Source organism: Bufo bufo, chromosome 1, assembly GCF_905171765.1.
Source record: "Bufo bufo chromosome 1, aBufBuf1.1, whole genome shotgun sequence".
Taxonomy (NCBI): domain Eukaryota; kingdom Metazoa; phylum Chordata; class Amphibia; order Anura; family Bufonidae; genus Bufo; species Bufo bufo.
The window spans coordinates 631,872,688-631,895,188 of NC_053389.1; the positions used below are offsets into that span (position 1 = coordinate 631,872,688).

Below are 22,501 nucleotides of genomic sequence, written 5' to 3' on the forward strand. Positions count from 1 at the left end.
TTCCAGCAGGATAATGCACCATGTCACAAAGCTCAAATCATTTCAAATTGGTTTCTTGAACATGACAATGAGTTCACTGTACTAAAATGGCCCCCACAGTCACCAGATCTCAACCCAATAGAGCATCTTTGGGATGTGGTGGAACAGGAGCTTCGTGCTCTGGATGTGCATCCCTCAAATCTCCTGATGCTATCCTATCTGCAAGATGCTATCCTATCAATATGGGCCATCATTTCTAAAGAATGCTATCAGCACCTTGTTGAATCAATGCCATGTAGAATTAAGGCAGTTCTGAAGGTAAAAGGGGGTCCGACACTGTATTAGTATGGTGTTCCTAATAATTCTTTAGGTGAGTGTATATATATATATGAAAATATGTACAGTATCTCAAAAAAGTACACCCCTCACATTTTTGTAAATATTTTATTCTATCTTTTCATGGGACAACACTGAAGATCTAACACTTTGATACAATGTAAAATAGTCAGTGTACAGCTTGTAGAGGACATGTAGAGCAGCGCCCAGGCATCTCCCTTCACTTACTATTATATCTGGGCGACGCACCATTCGCCCGCTGTGGCCCCCGTTACCGTCTCTCGTGCTGTATGATAATTACTACTATCGGAGCAGGGAGGAGGAAACTGCCCTTTTTCTCCCTGGCTGTAGCGCTGTCCAACCGCAGCGCAGAGCATCACAGCCAGGGAGAAGGTGAGTTTTTTCCCCCAGATATAATAGTAAGTGCAGGGAGATCCCTGGGTGCCGCTATACATGTCCTGCTACTGAGTTAACAAAGTCCGGCAATATTGGGGGTCCAGCCTGTCCATCATTATCCTTCCATCGTCCATCCATGTCTGTGCCCGCTGCCTGTGTGCCCCCCTTGGCTGCGCCTCCCTGGCCCCTGTCTGCACCCCTGGGCCCTTATCTGTGCCCCCCCGGCCTTTGTCTGCACCCCTGGCCCCTGTCTGTGCCTCCCTGGCCCTTGTCTCTGCCCCCTTGGCCCCTGTGTGCACCACCCTGGCCCTTTATGTGCCCCCCTGGCCCCTGTCTGCACCTCCTTGGCCCCTGTCTGCGCCCCTGGGCCCTGGCCCTTATTTAGGCCCCCTCCCTGACCCTTGTCTGCGCCCCTGGCCCTTATCTGTGCCCCCCCAGCCCTTGTCTGTGCCCCTGGTTCTTATCTGTGTGTCCCCCTGGCCTTTGTCTGCGCCCCTTGTCCCCTGTGTGCACCACCCTGGCCCTTTCTGTGCCCCCCTGGCCCCTATCTGCTCCTCCCTGGCCCCTGTCTGCGCCCCTGGGCCCTGGCCCTCATCTGTGTCCCGTCCCTGGCCCTTGTCTGCGCCCCTGGCCCTTATCTGTGCCCCCCTGGCCTCTGTCTGCGCCCCTGGGCCCTTGCCCTTATCTATTCCCCCTCCCTTACCCTTTTCTGCGCCCCTGGCCCTTATCTGCGCCCCTGGCCCTTATCTGTTCACATAGCTGTATGAGGGCTTGTTTTTAGCAGGACAATTTGTACTTTCCAACGCAACCATTCTCTAGGTCAGTATAAATCTGGTGGATACCACATATGTATAATTTTTCTTGCATTTTGATACTGGATTTTTTTTTCAGACCCCTATAAGCTTTTTGTAGTTAACTAGCATTGGAGTCTATAATGATTTTACTAGTTTCCTATCGAGCCTGGCTATACACAGGGGCTCCGTAGGAAACACTGTGCAGCAGCCTCCTGTCATTCACTACGACAGCGGCTGCCGTACACAAGCTCTGGCTCCTCTGATCGCCACATGGGGGATCCGGAGCATTACCAGAAGCGTGTATTTTTTTTAAAAAAGGACTATGTAAATTAAAAAGTTCCTGATCTTGGAGGCAAAGGAGTAAATAAAAATTAAGTATTAAAGGGGTTGTGTAATCTTAGACATGTTGCTACAAAATGCCACCAATGTCAGTTAGGTGCGGGTCCCACCTGTGGGGCCCACAACTTATTTCTATAACGAAACACCAAAACTGAAAATAGCCAAGCGCACTGCTCAGGTCATGTCTAGGATTCGATGACTTTCTTACCCTCATCTTACATTTTCTACCTCTTGGGCTAATAGTATATTACAAAATATTTTTTTCTACCTTCTGGATTTCATTGCTTGGAGCAGTGCGTCGGCAGAACTTGAAGAGGAGAAGAGCACGTCAGTGAAGACTGCAGTCCAACAAGGGTGAGTACGGCTGGCTTCAGTGCTGTGGACCTCAGTGTCTCCTTATTAGCCTCTACATCTTAGTAAAATTAGAGGAGAAGGATGAACTTACGTGGCATCCGGCACTGGCTGCCAAGCTACACCGAGTGGGACTTGGAATGTGCAGGGTGTTGGAGGAGGGCAGCAGCAGACTACTAAGAGAATCTCCTTAAAGGTTTTGTCAGTTTTTTTTTCTATTCATGACCTATCCAGATCGGTGGGGGGAGGGGCGACTCCCGACACCACCACTGATCAGCTGTTTGAAGAGAAGGCAGCACTCATACAAGCGCTGCCTTCTCCTCATTGTTAACCTGCTTACCGACTGCAGTGAAGAGCAGTGTAATTGCAACTATGGCATCCCCATTCACTTCTATGGGACATTACCCTACTACTCACTTGGACAGGAAGGAGCTGTCCCATTGAAGTGAATGCAGTTGCGAGGACAAGCAGGCAAACAATGATGAGAAGGCAGTGCTTGTATGAGCTCTGCTTTCTCTTCAAACAGCTGATCGGCGGGGGGGCTGATGTCGGACCCACGCTGATCTGATATTTATCTTGAGAATGGGTCATCAATAGAAAAAAAGCTGAAAACCCCTTTAAAGGAAATGATCTGCTTTTGTGAAACTGATAACCGATCCGGATAGGACATCAACATTAGAGTTCATGCACACAATAGAATTTTTGCCCGTTGTCCATTATTACTTTTTTTAGGCCTATATGTATAACTATCCACTACAATGGGCCTGGCAAAAAATGGAAATGACACAAAGTGCATTACATGCCTGTATGTCCGGATGGCGGCTCCATGGGCAAGGATAGGAAATTTCTGCAGGAGCCAAAAATAAAGGACGTCACTCTCTAGGGCAGAATCAGTGTTTTGCAGTTTTTTTTAAAACTGATTTTAAAATGGGTATCAGAAGTCGGCTTCGGTACTGACTGGTACCTTGTTTCTGAAGCCGACTTCAGAAACCTGTTTGAAATCTGTTTTAAGTTAAATAATCAAATACCGAAGTTATTGACCAAAGCGTCCCAAGACTTCGGCAATAACGAAGTTTGCAGCGAATTGACTTTGGATCTTGGCTTCGAAGATCAGTACGCTCAACCCTAGTGAGGATGCTTGTCAGGCTACTTTCACACTAGCGTTCGGAGCGGATCCGTCTGATGTTTCATCAGACGGATCCGCTCCGATAATGCAGACGTTCGCATCCGTTCAGAACGGATCCGTCTGCATTAAAACTTAGAAAATTTTCTAAGTGTGAAAGTAGCCTGAGCAGATCCGTTCAGACTTTACATTGAAAGTCAATGGGGAACGGATCCGCTTGAAGATTGAGCCACATTGTGTCATCTTCAAGCGGATCCGTCCCCATTGACTTACATTGTAAGTGTGGACGGATCCGCTCGCCTCCGCACGGCCAGGCGGACACCCGAACGCTGCAAGCAGCGTTCAGCTGTCCGCCTGACCGTGCGGAGGCGAGCGGAGCAGAGGCTGAACGCCGCCAGACTGATGCAGTCTGAGCGGATCCGCATCCATTCAGACTGCATCAGGGCTGGACGGAAGCGTTCTGCTCCGCTCGTGAGCCCCTTCAAACGGAGCTCACGAGCGGACAGCAGAACGCTAGTGTGAAAGTAGCCTTACTGATAATCTGAGCATGTAAAGGGTCTTTCACACGAGCGGATCCTGTGTGTGGAATCCGCTGCGTGAAAGAGTGTCAAGCCCCGTTCCTGGACAGCAGAGACACGGAGCATTAACATGATTAATAATGCTCTGTGCCTCTCTGTGACCTTTTTACTACAAAATCACGGTGACAACTTTATCTCACTGTGATTTTGTAGTAAAAAGGTCAAAGAGAGGCACAGAGCATTATTAAATCATGTTACATGACAGACAGTGTGTGTGTGTATATATATTTAAAAAAAATAATTATATATATATACAGTGGGATGTGAAAGTTTGGGCAACCTTGTTAATCGTCATGATTTTCCTGTATAAATCGTTGGTTGTTACGATAAAAAATGTCAGTTAAATATATCATATAGGAGACACACACAGTGATATTTGAGAAGTGAAATGAAGTTTATTGGATTTACAGAAAGTGTGCTATAATTGTTTAAACAAAATTAGGCAGGTGCATAAATTTGGGCACTGTTGTCATTTTATTGAATCCAAAACCTTTAGAACTAGTTATTGGAACTCAAATTGGCTTGGTAAGCTCAGTGACCCCTGACCTACATACACAGGTAAATCCAATTATGAGAAAGAGTATTTAAGGGGGTCAATTGTAAGTTTCCCTCCTCTTTTAATTTTCTCTGAAGAGTAGCAACATGGGGGTCTCAAAACAACTCTCAAATGACCTGAAGACAAAGATTGTTCACTATCATAGTTTAGGGGAAGGATACAGAAAGCTGTCTCAGAGATTTCAGCTGTCTGTTTCCACAGTTAGGAACATATTGAGGAAATGGAAGACCACAGGCTCAGTTCAAGTTAAGGCTCGAAGTGGCAGACCAAGAAAAATCTCGGATAGACAGAAGCGACGAATGGTGAGAACAGTCAAAGTCAACCCACAGACCAGCACCAAAGACCTACAACATCATCTTTCTGCAGATGTAGTCACTGTGCATCGTTCAACCATTCGGCGCACTTTACACAAGGAGATGCTGTATGCGAGAGTGATGCAGAGGAAGCCTTTTCTCCGCCCACAGCACAAAAAGTGCAGCTTGAGGTGGGCTAAAGCACATTTGGACAAGCCAGCTTCATTTTGGAATAAGGTGCTGTGGACTGATGAAACTAAAATGTAGTTATTTGGCCATAACAAGGGGCGTTATGCATGGAGGAAAAAGAACACAGCATTCCAAGAAAAACACTTGCTACCTACAGTAAAATATGGTGGTGGTTCCATCATGCTGTGGGGCTGTGTGGCCAGTGCAGGGACTGGGAATCTTGTCAAAGTTGAGGGACGCATGGATTCCACTCAGTATCAGCAGATTCTGGAGACCAATGTCCAGGAATCAGTGACAAAGCTGAAGCTGCGCCGGGGCTGGATCTTTCAACAAGACAACTACCCTAAACACTGCTCAAAATCCACTAAGGCATTTATGCAGAGGAACAAGTACAACGTTCTGGAATGGCCATCTCAGTCCCCAGACCTGAATATAATTGAAAATCTGTGGTGTGACTTAAAGAGAGCTGTCCATGCTCGGAAGCCATCAAACCTGAATGAACTAAAGATGTTTTGAAAAGAGGAATGGTCCAAAATACCTTCAACCAGAATCCAGACTCTCATTGGAACCTACAGGAAGCGTTTAGAGGCTGTAATTTCTGCAAAAGGAGGATCTACTAAATATTGATTTCATTTCTTTTTTGTGGTGCCCAAATTTATGCACCTGCCTAATTTTGTTTAAACAATTATAGCACACTTTCTGTAAATCCAATAAACTTCATTTCACTTCTCAAATATCACTGTGTGTGTCTCCTATATGATATATTTAACTGACATTTTTTATCGTAACAACCAACGATTTATACAGGAAAATCATATTGATTAACAAGGTTGCCCAAACTTTCGCATCCCACTGTGTGTGTGTATATATATATATATATATATATAATATAGGAAAAGGATGGCGTGGCAGCCTGGTCTGGTCTAGATCGCGACAAGCCAAAGGAGTGGGGTTTACACAGGAGGAGGGAGTTGCGAAGCTCGGGAAGGGGGGGCATACAAAAATTTGCTGTGGGGCCCAGTCACTTCTAGCTACGCCCCTGGACTGTAGGCAAGACGCACTTGTCTTTGTACTCCTCACGTGGTTGCTGCCACACAAGCTTGACACAATCTGAACCAAATAAGTTTTTATCTTAGTCTCATCAGACCACAGGACATGGTTCCAGTAATCCATGTTCCTATTCTGCGTGTCTTCAGCAAACTGTTTGGGGACTTTCTTGTGCATCATATTTAGAAGAGGCTTCCTTCTGGGTTGAATTTATTGCAATGTGCGGCGTATGGTCTGAGCACTGACAGGCTGACCCCCACCCCTGTAACCTCTGCAGCAATGCTGGCAGCACTCATATGTCTATTTTGAAAAGACAACCTCTGGATATGACGCTGAGCACATGCACTCAACTTCTTTGGTCGACCATGGTGAGGCCTTTTCTGAGTGGAACCTGTCGTGTTAAACTGCTGTATGGTCTTGGTCACCGTTCTGCAGCTTAGTTTCAGGGGGTTGGCTATCTTCTTATAGCCTTGGCCATCTTTGCGTAGAGCAACAATTCTTTCTTTCAGATCCTAAGAGAGGTCTTTGCCATGAGGTGCCATATTGACCTTCCAGTGACCAGTATAAGAGCGTGTGAGAGTGATAACAGCAAATGTAACATGCCTGCTCCCCAGTCACACCTAACACTAACGAGTCACATGACATCGGGGAGGGAAAATGTCTAATCGGGCACAATTTGGCCATTTTCACTTAGGGGTGTACTCACTTTTGTTGCCATCAGTTTAGACATTAATTCTGTAGTTTGCAGAAACACCCCATATGTGGTCGTAAATGTCTATATAGCCGAACAGCAGGGCATAGAACGAAGGGAACTCCATACGGTTTCTGGAAGGCAGATTTTGATGGACAGTTTTTTTTTTTTACACCATGTCCCATTAGAAGCCCCCCCTGATGTAGCCTAGACTAGAAACTCCAAAAAAGTGACCCCATCTAAGAAACTACACTCCTCAAGGTATTCAAAAGTTACTTTACAAACTATGTTAACCCTTTAGGTGTTCCACAAAACTAAATCGCGAATGTAGTAAGAGTAAAATAGAGCAACCAAAAATCAAATTTACCCCAAAAATAGTCCCAAAACAACAACCACCTTATCCCGTAGTTTCCTAGATGGGGTCACTTTTATGGAGTTTCTACTCTAGGGGTGCATCAGGGGGCTTGAAAGGGTACATGGTGTAAATAAACCAGTCCAGCAAAATCTGCCTTCCAAAAACCATATGGTGTTCCCCTTCTTCTATGTCCTGCCGTTTAGCCAAATAGTAGTTTACGACCACATATGGGGTGTTTTTGCAAACTACAGAATCAGGGCAACCCATTTTGAGTGTTGTTTGGCAGTTAACCCTTGTTTTACTCCTGGAAAAAATTGATTATATTGGAAAATTTTCCAAAAAATAGAAATTTCTAAATTGTTTCTCCATCTGCCATTAACTCTTGTGGAACACCTAAAGGGTTAACAAAGTTTGTAAACCCAGTTTTGAATACCTTGAGGGGTGTACTTTCTTAGATGGAGTCACTTTTTTGAAATTTCTATTCTAGGGGTGCAACAGGGGGCTTCAAATGGGACATGGTATAAACAAAACCAGTCCTGCCAAATCTGCCTTCCAAAACCCATATGGTGTTCCCCTCCTTCTATGTGCTACCGTTCGGCCAAACAGTAGTTTACGACCACATATGGGGTGTTTTTGCAAACTACAGAATCAGGGCAACCCATTTTGAGTGTTGTTTGGAAGACCTAAAGGGTTAATAAAGTTTGTAAAAACAGTTTTGAATACCTTGAGGGGTGTAGTTTCTAGAATGGGGTCATTTTTGGGAGGTTTCTATTATCTAAGCCTCACAATATGACTTCAAACCTGAACTGGTCCATGAAAAGTGGGATTTTGAAGATTTCTGAAAATTTCAAAATTTACTTCTAAACTTCTAAGCCTTGTAACATCCCCAAAAAATAAAATATCATTCCCAAAATGCTACAAACATGAAGTAGACATATGGGGAATGTAAAGTCATCACAATTTTTGGGGGTATTACTATGTATTACAGAAGTAGAGAAGCTGAAACTTTGAAATTTGCTAATTTTTCTAAATTTTTGGTAAAAATTTTATTTTTTTATGCAAAAAAATAAACTTTTTTGACCCAATTTTAGCAGTGACATGAAGTACAATATGTGACGAAAAAACAATCTCAGAACGGCCTGGGTAAGTCAAAGCGTTTTAAAGTTATCAGCACTTAAAGTGACACTGGTCAGATTTGCAAAAAATGGCCTGGTCCTTAAGGTGAAAATGAGCCCGGTCCTTAAGGGGTTAAGAGTATTACCCGGATACATAAAAGGACTATTACTTCTAAAGATTAAATATATGGTTTGCGGTTGTCCACAATTTGGATTCTGACTATCATTGCTGCTATTACCCGCACTTTTGCACTTTGATGAGGACCCATCGCTGCTACCCATGTGATTTGTTTTTTATGTAATTTTTATGCTGCTATATTTATAAATGATTTATGTTATATGTGATCTTTATGCTGCTACACCTATGAATTAACGCAATTTTAGGGAGCTTTATTAAATATTTCTCATCTTTGATCACATATTTGAGTGCCTGGTCTAATTGTTTTACTTATTGATTCCCCTTCTGTGGCTGGGTGGGCCACAAAGACCAAGAGCACCTTATCCAAATTATCTAGCTGTAGTGATCCACAGACATCTTGTTTGCAATCCTAGAAGAGCACTTCAATCAACTCTTGTTAACCCCTTCCTCCCCTGCATAGCAGATTGTACACAGCACCAGAAATCCTAGTCATGAATAGCACTATGGTATGCAATATTATTTGTGTCCATCATATGATCGGGACATATTTCTATTGACTGATAGAATAGTAAAGATTTCTATTTAAGTGACAGCAAGCAGAGATACACACAGAAATTGATACATAAAAGTGGCAAATTTCATTAAACAAAATAAACCATCATTCTGCTAAGCAAGACACAGAAAGGATGGCGGTGTTATCATTTGCACGGCTTTTTTAACTTACTCAGCCCTCTGTCACGCTCATCCTGTTCTCCTTCTTGTCCTTTTTTGCAGCGGCAACAAAGGCGCTTCAGAATGATGTAGAGGTGGCTAAAGATTATCATTGGAGGTGGTAAAACGGGTCGGTCATTGAATGTCATGATAAGCTGGTACCGCTGGAACTTCCACACCTGGTTTGAAATAGATTTTACTTCAAAAAATGTATTGCTGAAAAGTAAAAAAAAAAGAATTTCATTTATCCATAGCATTCCTTACAGGTGACATCATGTATAATATTATTTGAAAATAGCAATAACTGAAGAATTGACATAAAATATGTCTAAGTGTGCGTTTCGTGGACTAGAACCCATCGATCTACATGTACGTGGTTTGAAAAGGGCTAACTATTTGTTCATTAGCGCAGTACCTAATGACCCACCAATATCAAAAGCCCATAACCCCTTAGAGCAGTAAAATAAACTTAATGCAAATGCTTGTCAAAGGCATTGTATTAACTTTCATAAAATGTATCCTGGTTATTGTAGATGGTAAGGAGTCAATGAACTTTAATACCCTAGGCCCCAAAGTCCGTCTCTGCTCTATAGCCATGATTTTTCTGGCAGGAGAAAGCCATTAAGAGTTAAATATAGTGAGCCGCACTCCACATTTCATTTAGTAAGTAACTGTCTTTACACCGAAGCAAACAGCAGATGGCGGAATGTGACACGAATACACCGTTTTCTGCCTCCTGAAATGGCTCCATTAGAATCATTAGGCTTAGCTGAGCTGTGCGCTGCTTTCTTAATAAGCTTACGCTACCATCTGCTTTCTCTTTAACAGTAACTGCCTGTTTTCTGTGGGTCACCAAGTAAATTCTAGGAAAAACTGTTAAGTTTGACATTTGGTTTTGCTGTGAAATAGAGGGAATGAGTATCCTCCATCAGAAGGGATTATCTAGTTTAGAAATGTAAAAACAGCACAGCATTTTCAAGAAAAAACTAAATTCTTGTTCATTTTAAGTCAAGTGGCCTCTACATAACTTTGGCGCATCCACTGCCGCTTCTAAATCTACGCCAGCTCCCTTGCTGGCATAGATTTAGACCATTTTCTTCACCTAAAACAGGTGTAGAAAATGATGAATGGCTTTTTTAGACCTGGCGTGAGCGAGGGAAAATAACTTTTGCGACGCAATCTACGCCAGAAATACGCCTAAGGCTACTTTCACACTAGCGTTTTTTGCAGACCCTTCATGGATCTGCAAAAACGCTTCCGTTACAAAAATACAACCGCATGTATCCGTCATGAACGGATCCGGTTGTATTATGTCTTATGTAGTCATGACGGATCCGTCATGAACACCATTGAAAGTCAATGGGGGACGGATCCGTTTTCTATTGTGTCAGAGAAAACGGATCTGTCCCCATTGACTTAAATTATGTGTCAGGACGGATCCGCCTTGCCACGCACCACATCACGGACAGAAAAACGCTGCTTGCAGCGTTATTCTGTCCGCAATGTGGACACAACCAAATGGAATGGAATGCATTTTGGTGCATTCCGTTTTGTTCCGTTTTGTCCCCATTGACAATGAATGGGGACAAAACTGAAGCGTTTTCTTCCGATGTTGAGATCCTATGACGGATCTCAATAGCGGAATTGAAAACTCAGATGTGAAAGTAGCCTAATATAGACACATTTCTGTTGGTAAATATCCCCTTACTCTCTATTATATTTGGGCTACCATGCACAAATTCCCAACCAGATTCTCTTTAAACTAAGGCTACAACAGACATAGAACAGAAAGTTGAATTGCTATTCACATTTTACCTATTCCTGACAGTCAGCACCTGACAATGTCGTAATTGATAACTTACTTGAATACTGCTATCAACAAGTTTACTAAGAGGATGTTTGCCACCAACAAATAACAGGCCATGATCGCTGGGGTGAGCCAAGCACCAGGAATGCAAGGAGGAAGACGTTTCCCATCATCATCATACAGGTTTTCCCCACACGGAGCTGCAATATAAAGTAATAACAGTTACAGTTTTGTCAGGTGGTTTTGTTAATAAAACTACGTATAAGTCACATAAGAAACTACAGCCTTTAGTGTGGCAGTAAAAATAGACTACATCTCCACATTAAAGGGGTTGTTCAGGATAAATAACGCTGGGCCAATGACTGGATGCTGCAGTCATGTGTGTCAATGAGACATTATCGGTACAGAACAATAATCATAGACCTGGAGTAGCAGAACTGGAGAGATGAGGGATTTAACATGTAACTAATGTTTTTTATTTTATTATTTTATGCAATTTCTTCCCTTGGTTTGTTTTTTGTTGATCACAGACAATCCCTTTAAACTGTTTAAATGGGTTGTCACTTTATTAAGTGATGGCCTATCCTCAGAGATAAGAGATCAGTAGCTGATTGGTTAGAGTCCGACACCCCACGTCCACGACAATCAGCTGTTTGGGTGTAGTGCTGTAGTTTGTGCTGGAACTACACAGCTCCACCAACCTTGTAGTGGACACAGTATAGTGCTCCCTTTCACTCCAGTAGGTGCAGAACTGCAATAACCATCTCCATCCACTACACAATGGACAGAGCTGTGTAGTTCGTATGCTGACTTCTGGAGCTACTGCCAAACATCTAGTGGTCGAACCCCGCTGATCAAGTATTGATGACCTATCCTAAGGATATGCTATCAGTATAAAGGTACCAGAAAACCTCTTAAAGGATATGTGCAGATAGCATTTTTCATGTGGAGCTAGGTTTATATTTCGTGCTGCATAGAATTTGTTTAAAATCTGCCTTCCATTGATTTGAAATCGCTGAAAAAAAATAACATCTCCCTTTTTTGACACAGTTTCCACATGTATTCCACTGAATAGGAATAATCGTCTTTTTTAAAGGGGTTGTCCCACGAATAATATTCTACAGTTTTCCCTGTCGGCGCTATATGGGGTGCTTTTTGGGTTACAGAATAGAGGGAGAGCGTCCTTTTTTGACAGTTGGGAGTCTGACTTGCAAGTCCAGTTTACGGAGGCAGAGGTAGAGAAGATGTGTACGTTCTCCCATGGTATCTCTTTGGCGTCTCAGGTCAAGGAAAAGAACTACAAAATTCTCTTGCGGTGGTACTACTGTCCCACCAGATTGCACCGGATGTTCCCTACGGTTTCGGAACAATGTTGGAGATGTAAAAACGATAGGGGTTCGCTGCTGCACATTTTGTGGAGCTGTCCGAAAATCCATTCGTTCTGGGACCGTGTTTTACGGATTTACTCCAAATTTTCCAAAAGGTCGATCTCTAACACTCCCCAAGTTACGTTGTTATCACTAATTCCTGGTTCTCTTGCCCAGGTCAAGAAGGTTGTCCTGAGACACTTCCTGGCCGCTGCGAGGTTGGTCATCCCTAGACACTGGAAGTCCACCTCTCCCCCCTACAATGCTTGAATGGGCTAGAGAGTTGAAATTTATATTACGCATGGAGGAGCTGATAGCGATTGAACAGGAAAGGTCCGACTCCTTTACGCGTAATTGTGACTCTTTACTTCAGTTTTTAGATTCCTTGGAATTTGCTGATCTTATTGGTGCCCAGTGACTGTCTAGACCATACGGGCTTCTACACAATCTCCTGAGGTTCGGTTCCCCCTGTCTCTCCAATTTTCGTAGCTGCTTCCCTTGGCCCTTCCCTGTCTTCCCTCTTGTTTTCTGTTCACATTAAGGATGTACTCTGTACTATAATTGCTCATAAAAAATAAGTGAGTTTGAAGACTAGTTAGGTAGTAGCACTGATCAGATGCTAGGATTTTTCCTAGCTTTATAGCTGCTAGAATTCTATAGTGGATTACCAATGACAGTTGTTGTAACCTTACATATGTTTCATATTTGTACTTACTCTTTTTATCCTTTGACCGCATTGGACCTTTGGGGTCCTATTGTACCATCCATGCTGTGAAAATGTTAACGCTGTGACAATTTCTATGTCTTTGACTCAATAAAATCAGATTATACATAATCTACAGTTTTCAAACCATCACCTGGATCTAGATACTTTTTTAATTGCATGTAATTTAGCATAGCCATTGAGTTATGCAATAAAATGTATCTGTATAGCGCCACCTCCTGTTTTTTTTTTCTTTGTCCAGCTCACTGAGAAGGCTGCACACGCTCAGTTTCATCTTTCAACTGCCTCAGGAGCTGTGATAGGGAGACAGCTGCAGCAGAATGGACACGCCCCCTGAGCTGCAGCAGAAAGGACACTCCCTTTGAGCTGTCAGCTTGATATAAATCTAGCAGAGCAAGAATGTGGAGATCTCTGGATCCATATGAGGTACAGGGCTGGTTCTAGCTTTGTTAGAAAGGTATTGTCACGTACTGGTACATCAGTCATGGGATAACTCCTTTAGATGTAAATCCGCAGCACAAATCTGAAGGTCAGCCTTAGATTTTTGCCTAACATTTCATAGAGGAATTTTCTGATGGAAAAATACGCTCTGAGCAAGTCACAAAAACCTGGAATAAAAACAGAGTACTTACGATTTATCTCCATTGCGTATACTGTTCAGAAAAAAAAAAGATAAAATACATAAGAACAGGGAAAATAATAAACTTGTATAAAACACACAGTAAAAAACATTCAATAAGTAACCCATTTTTGTTATCTGTACTAGAGTTGAGCAAAGCGAGCTTCGGATGCTTCTTCTGAAATCGCTTCGTTCAAAACTTCGGAATAAAACTTCGGAATAATACTGTACGGAGTCGCGCGTGACTTCATTGAATAACTTCAGTAGTTGATTTTTAAAGTGGAAAACCACTTTAAAACATAAAACCAAACTTGGCTTCACTTCCGACTAGTACCTTGGTTTTCCACTTTAAAAATTAACTACTAAACTTATTCAACGAAGTCACGTGCAACTTTGTGAAAAACGTACTTCTGCTCATCGGAGCCCATACATTCTAATACTGTATGGAGACTGATCTCCGTACAGTAATATTCTGTTGTTTTGAACGAAGTGACCGGATGAAGCATCCAAAGCTCGCTTCGCTCAACATTAATCTGTTCCAATCACTGATATACTATGGAGGAATTCATTAAGTGTAGTGTTTCTTATGCCAGTCTAAATAAAAATATACAGCTCATCTTGGGGAGTTGGCGTAAATTTCTGGTGGAATTTACAACAGTTTATTGGTGCAGGTATTATTACGTTTGTTGAGCTATGTAGGTCCTGCTTCCTCTTACTCACTTTTTAGAAAAAGCCTCACACACAAAAGTGGAAATGTAGCACATTTTTGCTCAAAAAGGGACTTGCACAAAAATGGGCAACTATTCAACTGCAGAAAACTGAATTTCAAAGAGTTAAAGAGTTTCACATCAAAATGCTCATACATCTCATTTTGGAGTGGAATGGCACATATTTAATTTCTGGCGTACAGACTGCCTGTAATGATCCCCAGTTATTGAGGATTATAGAGGAGCATTCTTTTTTAATAATTGTGGCGTATATGACATCAGCATAACTCAAATTAAAAATGGTGTATTAAAGGAATCCTGTCACCTCCCAAAACCATCCCAAGCTGCCAGCAGTACCTGCGTGTAGCCAGCAGTGTGTTTCTGATGATGCCTTTCTTCCTGAAGGCAGATGCAGCAAAAGTACTGAAAACGTTGTTTTATCCCCTGCTCGGCGCGCTTCTCCACAGATGCTTGAAGTCAAGGAGGCAGCGGCCTCCTTGCTTTAAGTCATGGTAACCACGCCCCCTTCCCTGCCCCTTCGCTGTGACTGACAGCGCTTATGCAGAGAGTTCGGCAAAGCCAGCCGAACTGCCGGCTGTCAGTCACAGCGAAGGGAAGGGGGCGTGGTTACTATGACTTAAAGCAAAGAGGCCGCTGCCTCCTTGACTTCAAGCATGTGTGGAGAAGAGCGCCGGGCAGGGGATAAAACAATGTTTTCAGTACTTTTGCTGCATCTGCCTTCAGGAAGAAAGGCATCATCAGAAACACACTGCTGGCTATACGCAGGTACTGCTGGCGGCTTGGGATGGTTTTGGGAGGTGACAGGTTCCCTTTAAACTAAGGCTCCTACATTATAGGAAATGAAAGACATGCATAAAAATATCAAATATTTTATTAATAATTGATAGAATACGTAACATCTAAAAGGTGTGGAGAGAATCAGCACTACACAAATTAAAGCACAGGCCGACAGTAATCATATATGTCCACCCGAAATATCATTTGTAAAGTGCATAGTGCCAGGCATAAAACAATACAAAAATAGCACAATATTTACCCTGCCAAATAGATGTAAAAAATATATACAGTAAGGAACATAAGTATTTGACCACCCTGCGATTTTGCAAGTTCTCCCACTTAGAAATCATGGAGGGCTCTGAAATTCACATTGTAGGGGCATTCCCACTCTGAGAGACAGAATTTAAAACAAAAATTCAGAAAATCACATTGTATGATTTTTTAAGAATGTATTTATCTTGCACTGCTGAACATAAGTATTTGAACAAATGAGAAAATCAGTGTTAATATTTGGTACATAAGCCTTTGTTTGCAATTACAGAGGTCAAACGTTTCCTGTAGTTCTTGACCAGGTTTGCACACACTGCAACAGGGATTTTGGCCCACTCCTCCACACAGATCTCCTCTAGATTTGTCAATTTGGGGCTGTCACTGAGCAACACAGAGTTTCAGCTCCCTCCAAAGATGTTCTATTGGATTTAGGTCTGGAGACTGGCTAGGCCACTCCAGAACCTTGATATGCTTCTTACGGAGCCACTCTGTCACGGCTGTGTCATAGTCTGGTATTGTGGACCATGACACTTTTGCCGTGCATGCTTGTTGCTGGTGGCAACATGTTGTTTTTGCATGTTTTGACACTTCCCCTTTAAGTTGTGTGTCCCTTCCCATTCTGGTGTGCACAGGGTTAAGGTGTGTTTGCTAGGTGTGGTGGGTGTGACCTCAGGCCTCCTTATATGTTGGGGTGGTGGAACCTGGTGTGGGCCTTGTTTGGAGGTTATTGTGTTGTGGTGTGTTTCCTCCGAAAGTGGGTTGCTTTCCCGGAGGGGTTTAAGCAAACATAAGCAAACACCTAGACAGTGCGTTTCTGGTCCATCTCGTCGGCGGCAGGTAAGTTCTGGTAACCTAGGTTGTCTGTTGCCTTTTGTTACTTACTTGTCGTTCGGCTGTAAACCCTGTCTAGTTGGTGGCCAGCTGCTGGGCTTCTGGAGACACCATGCATCCATTGTGTAGGATGAATGGGTGGTCTCTGCCCTGTCTTCAGGCTTAGGGCATAGCAGGGATACCTAGGGTTCTAGGTTGGTGAGCATGAGCCCCCTTACCTTCTGAGGCGGCTCATGCATTAGGAGTTTAGGGAGATCTTCAGGGTCGCGTTAGGAGGTGACCTGCTCCCTGTTCCCTGCTATCCGGCGTAGCAGCGACTGATATTGTACGGTGGGGGGGTTTTCCCCCACTCCCCGCCGTGACATTATAAAAAATAAAGGCTCCGCAGTCTTGTCCCCTTCGAAAGAGGGTGCAGCATGTATTGCCTGCTGTTTTCGGCATACATGCGTGTTCTCCAGAGGGAGAGCATCATGGGGTTCACCGTTAACGGCGTGGTTGGTGTTTTTTTCCCCGCCACCTTGCTAACCGTTGTCCGTGTTTGTGTGTCGTCTCGTTCCATTCACAGTAGTTCCTTGCTCTTGGGCTGGTTGCTGGCAGCATTCCTTTGGTGTACTGGCTGTGTGCTGGTTGGGAATGCTTGCTGATTGCCGCCCAGAGTGTGAACTGTGTCTGAGATGGACGCTGTGTTCAGTATCGTTTCTCTTTACTGCTTGTTGGCTGGCTGCCAGGGACCTAGTTGGTGGTCCTGGCATGCTGGCGGCAGTTTTAAGGGATGTGCTGACACAGTATTTGCACCTTTTTTTTTTTATTCCCCGTTATTTTTGGGGGAGGGCTTTGAGGGGAGGGAGTGTCACGGCTGTGTCATGGTCTGGTATTGTGGACTATGACACTTTTGCCATGCATGCTTGTTGCTGGTGGCAACATGTTGTTTTTGCATGTTTTGACACTTCCCCTTTAAGTTGTGTGTCCAATACCATCCTGGTGTGCACGGGGTTAAGGTGTGTTTTCTAGGTGTGGTGGGTGTGACCTCAGGCCTCCTTATATGTTGGGGTGATGGAACCTGAGGTCAGTTTGATTTTGCTTGTCAGACTGTGTAGGAGCTCTGCTCCCTGGCTGTATGTTTTAGTCTGTGTGAGCCACCCTTATTTGTTATATTGTTTCCCTTGCTCTGTCTGTGTGTCCTCTCCGGTGTGTTTCTGTTTTCCCTCTCCCACCTGGTGTATGTTGTTATGGTGTGGGCCTTGTTTGGAGGTTATTGTGTTGTGGTGTGTTTCCTCCGAAAGGGGGTTGCTTTCCTGGAGGGGTTTAAGCAAACATAAGCAAACATCTAGACAGTGCGTTTCCGGTCCATCTCGTCGGCGGCAGGTAAGTTCTGGTAACCTAGGTTTTCTTTTGCGTTTTGTTACTTACCTGTCGTTCGGCTGTGAACCCTGTCTAGTTAGTGGCCAGCTGCTGGGCTTCTGGAGACACCATGCATCCATTGTGTAGGATGAATGGGTGGTCTCTGCCCTGTCTTCAGGCTTAGGGCATAGCAGGGATACCTAGGGTTCTAGGTTGGTAAGCATGAGCCCCCTTACCTTCTGAGGCTGCTCAAGCATTAGGAGTTTAGGGAGATCTTCAGGGTAGCGTTAGGCGCTGACCTGTACCCCGTTCCCTGCTATCCGGCGTAGCAGCGACTGATATTGTACGGTGGGCGGTTTTCCCCCACTCCCCGCCGTGACACACTCTTTGGTTATCCTGGCTGTGTGCTTTGGGTCGTTGTCATGTTGGAAGACCCAGCCACGACCCATCTTCAATGCTCTGACTGAGGGAATAAATGGCCCCATTCATCCTCTCCTTAATACAGTGCAGTCGTCCTGTCCCCTTCACAGAAAAGAACCCCCAAAGCATGATGTTACCACCCCCATGCTTCACAGTAGGGATGGTGTTTTTGGGATGCAACTCATCCTTCTTTTTCCTCCAAACACAACGTGTGAAGTTTAGACCATAAAGCTCTACTTTGGTATCATCTGACCAATGACTTTCTCCCATGCCTCCTCTGGATCATCCAGATGGTCATTGGCAAACTTCAGACGAGCCTGGACATGTGATGACTTGAGCAGGGGAACCTTCCGTGCAATGCATGATTTGAAACCATGATGGCGTAGTGTTCTACTGACAGTGACCTTTGAAACTGTGGTCCCAGCTCTCTTCATGTCATTGACCAGCTCCTCCCTTGTAGTTCTGGGCTGATTACTCACCTTTCCTATCATCAGCAATACCCCACGAGGTGAGATCTTGCATGGAGCCCCAGTCCGAGGGAGACTGACAGTCGTCTTTAGCCTCTTTTTCTAACAATTGCTCCAACAGTTGATCTATTTTCACCAAGCTGCTTGGAAATTGCCCCGTAGCCCTTTCCAGCCTTGTGGAGGTCCACAATTTTGTCTCTGGTGTCTTTTGACAGCTCTTTGGTCTTGCCCATGGTAGTAGTTGGTGTCCAACTGACTGTGGGGTGGACAGGGGTCTTTAAAGAGCTCAGACAGGTGCTACTAAGTTAGATTAATGAGTGGAGTAGAGGTGGACATTTTAAAGGCACAGTAACAGGTCTTTAAGAGCCAGAATTCTTGCTGTTTCTCAGGTGTTCAAATACTTATGTTCAGCAGTGCTAGACAAATAAATTCTTTCAAAATCATACAATGTGATTTCCTGATTTATTTATTTTTTAAATTCTGTCTCTCAGAGTGGGAATGCACCTACAATGTGAATTTCAGACCCCTCCATGATTTTGAAGTAGGAGAACTTGCAAAATCGCAGGGTGTTCACATACTTCTGTTCCTCACTGTACATAATCAAATATAATGGCCTGTATACAGATTAACATTTGGTGAAAACTGTAATCAATTCCCCCCTTGTCTTCATGAGGCATTGTATACAGTTGCAAGAAAAAGTATGTAAACCCTTTGGAATGATATGGATTTCTGCACAAATTGGTCATAAAATGTGATCTGATCTTCATCTAAGTCACAATAATAGACAATCACAGTCTGCTTAAACTAATAACACACAAAGAATTAAATGTTACCATGTTTTTATTGAACAGAGCATGTAAACATTCACAGTGCAGGTGGAAAAAGTATGTGAACCCCTAGACTAATGACATCTCCAAGAGCTAATTGGAGTGAGGTGTCAGCCAACTGGAGTCCAATCAATGAGATGAGATTGGATGTGTTGGTTACAGCTGCCCTGCCCTATAAAAAACACACCAGTTCTGGGTTTGCTTTTCACAAAAAGCATTGCCTGATGTGAATGATGCCTCGCACAAAAGAGCTCTCAGAACACCTATGATTAAGAATTGTTGACTTGCATAAAGCTGGAAAGGGTTATAAAAGTATCTCCAAAAGCCTTGCTGTTCATCAGTCCACGGTAAGACAAATTGTCTATAAATGGAGAAAGTTCAGCAATGCTGCTACTCTCCCTAGGAGTGGCAGTCCTGTAAATATGACTGCAAGAGCACAGCGCAGACTGCTCAATGAGGTGAAGATGAATCCTAGAGTGTCAGCTAAAGACTTACAAAAGTCTCTGGCATATGCTAACATCCCTGTTAGCGAATCTACGATACGTAAAACACTAAACAAGAATGGATTTCATGGGAGGATACCACAGAGGAAGCCACTGCTGTCCAAAAAAAACATTGTTGCACGTTTACAGTTTGCACAAGAGCACCTGGATGTTCCACAGCAGTACTGGCAAATATTCTGTGGACAAATGAAACCAAAGTTGAGTTGTTTGGAAAAAAACACACAACACTATGTGTGGAGAAAAAGAGGCACAGCACACCAACATCAAAACCTCATCCCAAATGTAAAGTATGGTGGTGGGGGCATCATGGTTTGGGGCTGCTTTGCTGCGTCAGGGCCTGGACGCATTGCTATCATCTAAGAAAAAATTAATTCCCAAGTTTATCAAGACATTTTGCAGGAGAACTTAAGGCCATCTGTCCACCAGCTGAAGCTCAACAGAAGATGGGTGTTGCAACAGGACAACGACCCAAAGCATAGTAGTGAATCAACAACAGAATGGCTTAAACAGAAGATAATATGCCTTCTGGAGTGGCCCAGTCAGAGTCCTGACCTCAACCCGATTGAGATACTGTGGCATGACCTCAAGAAAGCGATTCACACCAGACATCCCAAGAATATTGCTGAACTGGAACAGTTCTGTAAAGAGGAATGGTCAAGAATTACTCCTGAACGTTGTGCACGTCTGATCTGCAACTACAGGAGATGTTTGGTTGAAGTTATTGCTGCCAACGGAGGTTCAACCAGTTATTAAATCCAAGGGTTCACATACTTTTTCCACCTGCACTGTGAATGTTTACAAGGTGTGTTCAATAAAAACATGGTAACATTAAATTCTTTGTGTGTTTTTAGTTTAAGCAGGCTGTGATTGTCTATTGTTGTGACTTAGATGAAGATCAGATCACATTTTATGACCAATTTGTGCAGAAATCCATATCATACCAAAGGGTTCACATACTTTTTCTTGCAACTGTAGTTACAAAGTTAGCAGTTCTCTATACAAATCCACTAATCTACACACGGGGGAGTTTGAAGCCTTGTATACTAGTTATCTGGTGTAAAAAAAAAGACCTACATTTTCGCACATGCCATTTTTGAGCAAAATTTTTTGACCTTTTGTCATTTGATGTCACACTATCACCACTTTTGACAAGTGGGTGGGAAATGAGTGTGGGTAGCTAGGGCAGTAGATGACCAAAAGGTCGCTATCTTACTCCAGAAAGGAGGTGGTGAAAAACTGGAGTGATATGCAATGTTTAATAAATTTGGTGCATGTTACAACATTGTAAAAAACTGACTTCAAAAATTCCCCTTATGATTAATCTCCCTCACAGTATTTCCTACAATCAGTCTCCATTCTGGCGTTCTCATATCCAATGGCAACTAGTATTGACTTTTTTAAATTATATTACTATTGGGTGCACGTTGAAGAAACCAGATTATCACAAAATTCTATCATTCCAAAGTTTAACATGAAATAAGATTAATTTTTTTTTAACTATCCATATAAAAAAAATCTGTCAGTTTAAATTTTTCATACCAGTCATAAAAGCACATATTATAGGTTGACAGTATATACCACTCTACCAGTGATGGCCAGTTCGCATTGTTCGCCTGTGAACATATGCGGGCTGCCAACTTTTTGTCACAAGTCCGGCGAAGCACAGGTAAGCCCTTACCTGTGCCTGTGCGCGAGCCGGTCTGAAAACAAGTGCGGTCAGCAGGAGCAGGCAGTTCCAAGAACAGCCGCCGGGTGCCTTCATCGGGCTGTTCTCGGAACTGTCTGCTCCCGGTGACCGCATTTGTTTTCAGACCGGCTCGCGGCACAGGTAAGGGCTTACCTGTGCCTCGCCGGACTTGTGAAAAAAGATGGCAGCCCGCATATGTTCGCGGGTGACCAATGCAAACTGGCCATCACTGCACTCTACCGCTCAGATAAGGTCCTGTATGCAGCTTCCTTGTGACTCTCTGGTTTCTGGGAGGGGGACAATTCTCTATTTCGTTCTCTCAGTTATAGTAGTTTATGGACATCAATAAAGGTTGGACACATTTTTAAGGGTGGGGGTTACAAACCCTCCCTCCTGAACAGACCTATAAAGGGAACCTGTTCCCCAGCTCCTTCGTCCCCAGCTTTGGCTGCCTCGCTCGGGTTCCCTGCAGTCAAAATCCGCTTTGACACCTCTGCAGTCAATCTCTGGCCCTCTTGCATCATGCGACTGGCTGCAGCAGTTTTAAAGTGAATGTTGAAAAAGGGGGACTCAAGCGAGACAGCAGAGGCTAAGGAACAAAGGAGCTGGGACGGAGTGCCAGGGAACACGTGAGCTTCCATTTGCAGGTCTACCCAGTAGGGGGGTTTTCCAAAACGTTTTAACTCGCACTAATTTAAAATGTAAAACGGAGTATAATTTGTTGCAATTCTTGTTGTCATAGTCATTCAAGCATTTTGTAATAAATAAATAAAATAATAATAATGTTTTAAAAGAGATAAGCTTGAAAGAGTACTCCATGAATGTCACCTCCTGACATATCTGTTTTAGTAAAGACTTGCATTCCTCATGAAATAACAATTCTGGAACATCCATTCTTATAACTGTATATTCTGCTGTTCCTCTATTATTCATACTAGAGGTTTATAAATTCAATGATACTATCCAATCAGTGCTGCCAGTGTTAGACCGTGCAGGGACACCCCACCAAACTGTTAACACCCAACTGGACCTTTATTGCAGACTGTTTTTATTGCAGAACAAGTCATTCATAAACCTCTATAAGGAATTACAGAGGAACGACACAACAGAGAGTTACGTGAATAGATGCTCCAGAATCACT

The 22,501-nt window shown here is 43.4% G+C and overlaps 1 protein-coding gene across 1 annotated transcript in view; it reads right to left on the reverse strand.

Annotated features, from left to right (window-relative positions):
• TRPM1 (transient receptor potential cation channel subfamily M member 1) overlaps positions 1-22,501 on the reverse strand; it is a 131,882-nt gene that overhangs the window by 24,552 nt on the left and 84,829 nt on the right. Inside the window, exons 23-25 of the mRNA XM_040413840.1 lie at positions 13,523-13,543; positions 10,855-10,999; positions 9,006-9,208 (exon numbers count right to left, since the gene is read on the reverse strand). Of these exons, the coding sequence (XP_040269774.1) occupies positions 9,006-9,208; positions 10,855-10,999; positions 13,523-13,543 (369 nt within the window). The remainder of the gene's footprint in view (positions 1-9,005; positions 9,209-10,854; positions 11,000-13,522; positions 13,544-22,501) is intronic.